This window comes from Parasteatoda tepidariorum, chromosome 2 (genome assembly GCF_982258835.1).
Source record: "Parasteatoda tepidariorum strain Cologne lab strain chromosome 2, Ptep-v5.0, whole genome shotgun sequence".
NCBI lineage: Eukaryota > Metazoa > Arthropoda > Arachnida > Araneae > Theridiidae > Parasteatoda > Parasteatoda tepidariorum.
In genome coordinates, this window is record NC_141756.1 from 58,067,812 (window position 1) to 58,074,737 (window position 6,926).

General features: G+C 26.0%; 1 protein-coding gene across 4 annotated transcripts in view; it reads left to right on the top strand.

Annotated features, from left to right (window-relative positions):
* The window catches only part of LOC107446305 (cGMP-dependent protein kinase 1), a 97,126-nt gene extending 90,941 nt beyond the window's left edge, over positions 1-6,185 (top strand). For all 4 annotated transcript variants that reach the window (XM_016060916.5, XM_043041198.3, XM_016060915.5 and 1 more), the window contains exons 15-18: positions 291-413; positions 1,082-1,144; positions 3,579-3,645; positions 5,412-6,185. In XM_016060916.5, the coding sequence (XP_015916402.1) occupies positions 291-413; positions 1,082-1,144; positions 3,579-3,645; positions 5,412-5,510 (352 nt within the window). In that variant the 3' untranslated portion in view covers positions 5,511-6,185. The remainder of the gene's footprint in view (positions 1-290; positions 414-1,081; positions 1,145-3,578; positions 3,646-5,411) is intronic.
* Positions 6,186-6,926: the final 741 nt, after the last annotated feature.

Here is a 6,926-nt window from a genome sequence, read left to right on the forward strand (position 1 = left end):
GAAAATGTTTGAGACATGTTAGAAAATTTGGTAAAATCAGTATCTCCATAATTTGACAGATTTGTGTTAGCCAAATTCTCACTGAGAAGCTAAAGCTAGATGAGGTATACCTGCAAAGCCTTGTAGCTATTTAATCAAATTCATGTGGTTATAAAGTCTAGAGGCAGAGTTACATGATATTAAATTATGCCTTTCCTGAATTCTTTAGGAGTGACTTATTTGTCTGGTAAGTGAGTATATTTTTTAATCTTACTCATATGCTTTATTAAAATTATTATTTTTTATTTCAGTCCTCCTTTCTCTGGAAATGATCCTATTAACACATATTCCATTATAATGAAGGGCATTGAGCATGTCAAGTTTCCCATATCTATATCGAAGAACGCTAGTACTTTAATAAAAAGGCTATGCAAGTAAGTAAAGTTATAAATTCAAAATTAATAATTGTTTGAAGAAACTCTCTCTCTTTCTGATAATTTCTTTGTACTTTATTTTACTAAGCATCATAAATATCTCAAGAGCATGATATATTTTAGTTAAAGTTTTGTATATTATATTATTAGAATTTTGTCAAACAGAAATTTCTGTCTTATTAGTTACTATCTAAGAAAAAAAAACATTTGATATAAGTAAATCTTACTTTATCATAACAATTATGATAGATTTAAAAATATTTTTCTTTAGAGTAAAAATTTATTATTTTTTTTTGCAATTGTGGGAAAGCTTAAATCTGATTTATAATTATTTGAATTATCACGAAGTCACTTAGATTTGCTATGGTTTGTTATAATTTTGAAACCATTTCAATATTTAGTTTTGTTCAATCGTTTATCTAAATTTATTCTATAGATTATGTCAAATATGAATTTGACATAAATACTAAATTTGACATAAATACTAAATACTAGAATTTGACTAAAATTTATTAAAAAAATAATTTGTAGAATATGTGTTTAATATCTTTTATGCCAGTTTCTTCTGTAAATTTTTTTTTATTTTTAAGAAAAGTCATTCGTTTAGTAAATAGAAATAAAATTACCTTATAACTGTTGATAAATAATAGTTGTAATTTTAATTCTAGGGAAAATGTGAATGAAAGAATTGGTTACCAAAAAGGTGGTATTAAAGAACTCAGAAAACATCCGTAAGTATTTATTTTGTTAAAATTTCATTTTTGTGACTTGACATTAGTCCTTTTCACACCTAAGTTTAGATTCTAAAAAGCACAATGGATTTCCTGAATTCTGTTTTTGATAAAGTAACTAACTTATCAATACTGCTTTTCTGTAAAACTATCATTTTTTAGAAATCGTGATTTGATTAATAATTGTAAATGGTAGTTTTTTCTTTCTTTTTTAGCACATTTTTCATTTTTATTTTCTTATGCACAAATTAAATGAAATGGTAATTAGAAAGGAAAGTAGAAGAAAAGTCGTATTAAGATATTTTTTTTATCTTGTTTTTGATCCAAGCAAATGTGTTTTGTGAATTTAGGTGTGGAAAGGTTAATAAGCTATTTTTTATTTTTATTAAGCTTAAACATTTGAAGGAAAACTGTAAAAAGTTATCATTTGTTTTTTAATGAAAGTATTAAAAGTCAACATGACGTCTTTGCGAAAATTTTATTTGTAGACAGTTTATATAAAATTATTATAAATGTGTATTCATTGACTTGTTAAAATAGGGTAAGACTATGTTCATGACCTAAATATATCCCGGAAAAAATTGTGCCATTTATCGATAATTTTAATTCATCACAGGAAAATTTGTACAATTAATTAAAACTTATTTTGAGAGCCATGTAACAGATACTAATGTAAATGGATCAACACAGATCCTTTTGCTTGTTATTGATTTGATTTACAGTTTACTAAACTTTAAGTACATTAACTTTTTTTAAGAGCAACTTAATCCTGAAACAATATGTGCAGTGAACAAAAAAATAAATGAACCACCCTGAAAAACTTTTAATCTTAGTTATGGTAACCTGTAAATCTGGTTTGATTTACAGGTTTGTTTAAACAAACCGGATAATATAAAGCTTTAAGACTGCTTTGTGAAAAGTACATTTAATTCCTTTTTAATTTGTAAATATCTGATAGTTTCATTGGGGATAAATAAATCTATCTAGTCTGCTAGGCAATTTTTTTTAACCATGATGTTAAACTCAGAGTGTCTTAAGTGAAATGTGAGAAGATGTTTGGGATGCAAGGCATAAATACATTCCATCTATATATTCATTATTTAACAGTAGAAGAACTGCATTCGCTTATTCTGAACCACTGTTGTTTTTGAACTGAATGTAATATTATGTGTTTCTTATCTTGAGTATGGCATAGTTGGTTCATGTGGTATTTGTACCTGTGGCAGAAAAGAATACAGCCATCACCATATTTATTCACAAGCCTGTCAACAACTACACGTTTTGCAAAATATTTTATAGAGTGTCAGGCAATTAGTGTCACCACAAGAGAACTGGAACAAAGTGGCATTTCATAAGAACTTTTGAATCATTCACATGTAGTTGTGTGGAAACTGACTTTAAATGAAATTTACAAAACAAAGAATAATGCGTTATAACATAACTACCACTAGAAGAAGTTTTTCCAAAAAGCCTAAATATTTTGCAGCTATATTATCAGGGTATACATTTATAGATTTTCATTAAAAAAACCTGACATTATTTTTTCAGTGGTAGTTATGTTTTAATGCATTATTCTTTGTTTTGTAATTTTCATTTAAAGTTATTTTCTACACCACTACATATGAATGATTCAAAAATTCTTATGAAATGCCACTTGGTTCAAGTTTTCATGTGGTGTGGTTGGCACCAAATTACCAAAGATTCTGCAAGTCTACATTTTTAATTGTCTACCACTCTAAAAATCGTAGCAGTTGGTAGCATTGTGAATAATGAGGTGGTTACTGTTCAATACCATATGAACCAACTGTACCAAACTCAGGATTAGAACCACATATTACATTCTGAAGTTTAAAAATTAACAGTGGTTCAGAATATCCAATTATAGTTACAACTTCAGCTGTTAAAATCAATGTATTAGTGAAATGTATTTATGTCCTGCATCCCAAATGTCTGCTTTTGTTTCTCTAACGACACAATGAGTACAGCATCACAATAAGAAATTTGCATGGCACAATAGATAAATTAATTTATTAATAATGAAACTACCAGATAATAACTATCAGGCGATTAATAATGAGACTATTCAAATTAAAAAGTTAATAGCCATAAAACTTACTTTCCACAGGTCAATTTTAAAGCTTTAAACTAAAAAAGAATTTATCCAAAGATACTCTAGTAACCTGAAAATTGAAATACATTTACAGGTGACTAAGTATTAATCATGACGAAGATCAATAGTTATTCAGGGTCACAACCATGACACTGCCGAGTAAGCTTTGCTTACTCTTCTTTATTTCTCCCTTTTCATTTTTGCATTAAAATTAGTTTGCAAAATTTATTTTTAACCTAATTATTGTTACCTTGAGAAGGTTTCATTTGATTCAAGCTCTGAATAGTTTAAGCTTTAATTTAAGTACTCAATTTTAATTTACAGGTGGTTTGAAGGTTTCAACTGGGATGGATTAGTCAATCGAAATTTAGTTGCACCTATTTTGCCAAGAGTAAGTTACAAGATTCTTGAATTCATAAATTTGAAATATACCATAATGTTTGATATTTCTTATTACTACATATGAGTTATTTTTTATGTTATATTAATGTTTAAATATACAATTAACTATTATATTTGTATTTGTAGTTTTCTTTATATAACTTTACTACAGGTTAAATATAATTAATCCGATTTTTAATATGACATTTTGAAAGTTTAATTAAAATTTAACCAATTAATTTAGCATTGTTTTAATTTAATTATATGTAATTCATGTGATCAATTTGTAAGTAATTATTTTTTTTTAGTTTTAATTTAATTTTTAAGTATCTCATTTATTTTATACAGTATAATGTTTATTATTTCTCTGATTAATTATTACTGCTATTTATTTAAACAATTTTATTTATTTTAAACGGTGAATATTATTTAATTAATACTTTGTTAATTAAATTAGTTTTCAACTATTTTTTAATTTTCGCTTTTTTTATCTGCAAATTTTATTTTCTCCATTACATTTTCCCCAGTCTTTGGAATTCTTTCTACCCTGGGAACTTACCATGCACCAATAATTTAAACAGCCAATATTGATTTATGAAGAAAGGAAACCAATCAAGCTAGGGGACTAGGGCTTATGTGGTGTTAGGTAAAAAAATGGAATCTTCTATAATATTCGAATGATATCCACCCAACTGTGGTTACAGAATGTCATTGCCAACAGGTGTTAGTCCAAGGTGTCACAAAGCAAGTAGCAAAGTTAATAAGCATAATTTTTTGGCTGCAGTGTAACCAAAGAAAGCATAGAAGAACCATGGGTTGAAAGAATTCTCGGAACTGGGGGAAACAACAGCAACAATTCTCGGAACAAAAAAGCAGAAATAATAAAGTTGTTATAATTTAAAAAAAAGTTGAAATTTAAACAATTAAAATTAGAGTAATAATAAATCCAAGTGAATATCAGTAGTTTAAAATAAATGCACTTAAATAATAGAAATAAGTATTCAAGGAAATTAATGGACATTGTACAGTATAAATAAATAAGACACTTGAGAATAATTATAATTGCTAACATGTATTACATATAAAGTAGTAATTAAATTAAAACAATGCTAATCAATTAATTTGTAGATAAACTTGCAATAATGTTATATTAAAAGTAGTTTAATTAAATCAATGCAATTTGTCCCCAATTAATTTAAACCTGAACTCAAGTTATATGCAAAAATGGCTAATGCAATGTCACAGCATCGTACTTAGTACATTTAAATATTAATAGACAAAATATTACATTATCTGGTAAAGAGTACTATACTACCACTAAAGAACACAGGGAAAGAAATTATAAGATTTATAAACCATATGAAACATATTGTATTTTGGAATTCGAATTCAACTTAATTAAACTACTTACAAGTTTTAATGAAGGAGAAATAAGTTAGTTGTACTGATAGAATTTTGTTTTCTGAGAGTGAGAACTATCATTACTAATAATTATGCTTAATTTGAATTTTTTTTTAAAAATGGAATTGAATTTTAATTGTTTAACCAATATAGATTTACAAAATTTTTTTAAACTTTATTTTTTTTCTGTTATACTATCATTGCAGTAGGTTTATAATTTATTTTCTGTTTGTTCAAACATTAGTTCATATCTCAAGAACATGTATATTAAGTTTACTTATTTATAGTTTAGAAATAAAATCATGCGACAACTGTGTGAATTAAAAAAAGTTACTTTATAGTTTAAAATTTCACATACATGTTTCTTTTTTATAGGTGCGAAATTGCATAGATACCAGTAATTTTGACACTTTTCCTCCAGATATGAGCGGTCTGCCTGCTGATGATATTTCTGGATGGGACAAGGATTTCTAAACAAGACTTTGTTTCTGCATTTTGATTAAATTAATTTTTTTATTTGTTTAACTAGCACTGAAATTTGTATCAGTGTGATACACTCAACATTGACAATCATATGCGTAATTGTCAAGATGACAATCACATACTAAGTGTAGAAATTTAAATACTTATTTTTTGAAATATAAAATAATCATAATATATTTTACAGAGTGACTTAAAAAAATATTTAATTTATTTTAAGATTGGTCAAATATTTTTTTACCTACTATGAAATTGACACTCTCTTGAAATCATTAATGACCAACACAATTTTTAAAATATATAATTATCCATATTATTATTGTATAATCTATCTCTCTATTAGGTTTTACACTTTAAAAAAATAGATTTCTCGAAGACTGTGATAATCTAAAAATGTTTTTGTAAATTTTGAATTAAAGTAATGCTTTTACATTTTTATTAAATCCAGAGACTTTTGAATTCACAACCTAAAGTACACCAATGAGCTTATGGGAGATAATGATGTACTATGTTGATGATTCAAATATTTATGATGTATTATTCTTGTATGAATGAGAATATGAACTTTTTTGTTGTGTATAGGACCTTATGTCATGTTAATTGTATAAATGTACATATTTGTATGTATTATGAGCTCAATCTGATCAATAAAGATTATTAAGTTATAAATTCTATTTATTGCATACAATTTTAAAAGAGTAAATATTAATTTTTCACTGAATTTTAGTTTAGAAGTGTTAATGCGTTTAACATTAAAACTCTATCATCTGGTTTGAGTTCAAAATTACTAAGAAATTAATATCTTACATTCCCTACACAATTACATGTCAATAAAATATATTAGCGGGACCGGAATGTAATGTCGTTTCGGCGCATTAAATATTCGTTAGTCTTAAAAACCAATTTTTTTTCCCGATCCGGTATTAAAAGGTTGTTGCTAACGAGGGTGTGAATACATTATTGATTAAAAATAAAGACTATGATCTTTAAAATTACTCGTTATATTTAAGTAATATATTTAATAAATCATTAAAGAATTATTATTTACTTAATATCTAGTCTAATCTATCTTGCTGTTATTATTTTCTTAATATCTAAATTATTTGATTTAGTTCCTTAAAAATGTGCGCTAAGTCAATGAATTACTGAATATTAGGCTAATGAATATGATTAATGAATGGATATATGATTAATTAATGTATATTAGACTAATTAATGAAAATTCTGCATTAATTAATTGAACTTATTAGTCATCAGGATTTGCTAATCTTTTAACAATACAAACTTATCAGATTTTTACTCTTACAGTACAAAATTTCATGTTAAGTATATGTGGGTCAGTTTCTAAATCATAGTACTAAGTCGTCAATACGGAAATAATGAGGGGAAAACTGGAAATTGTTTTACACA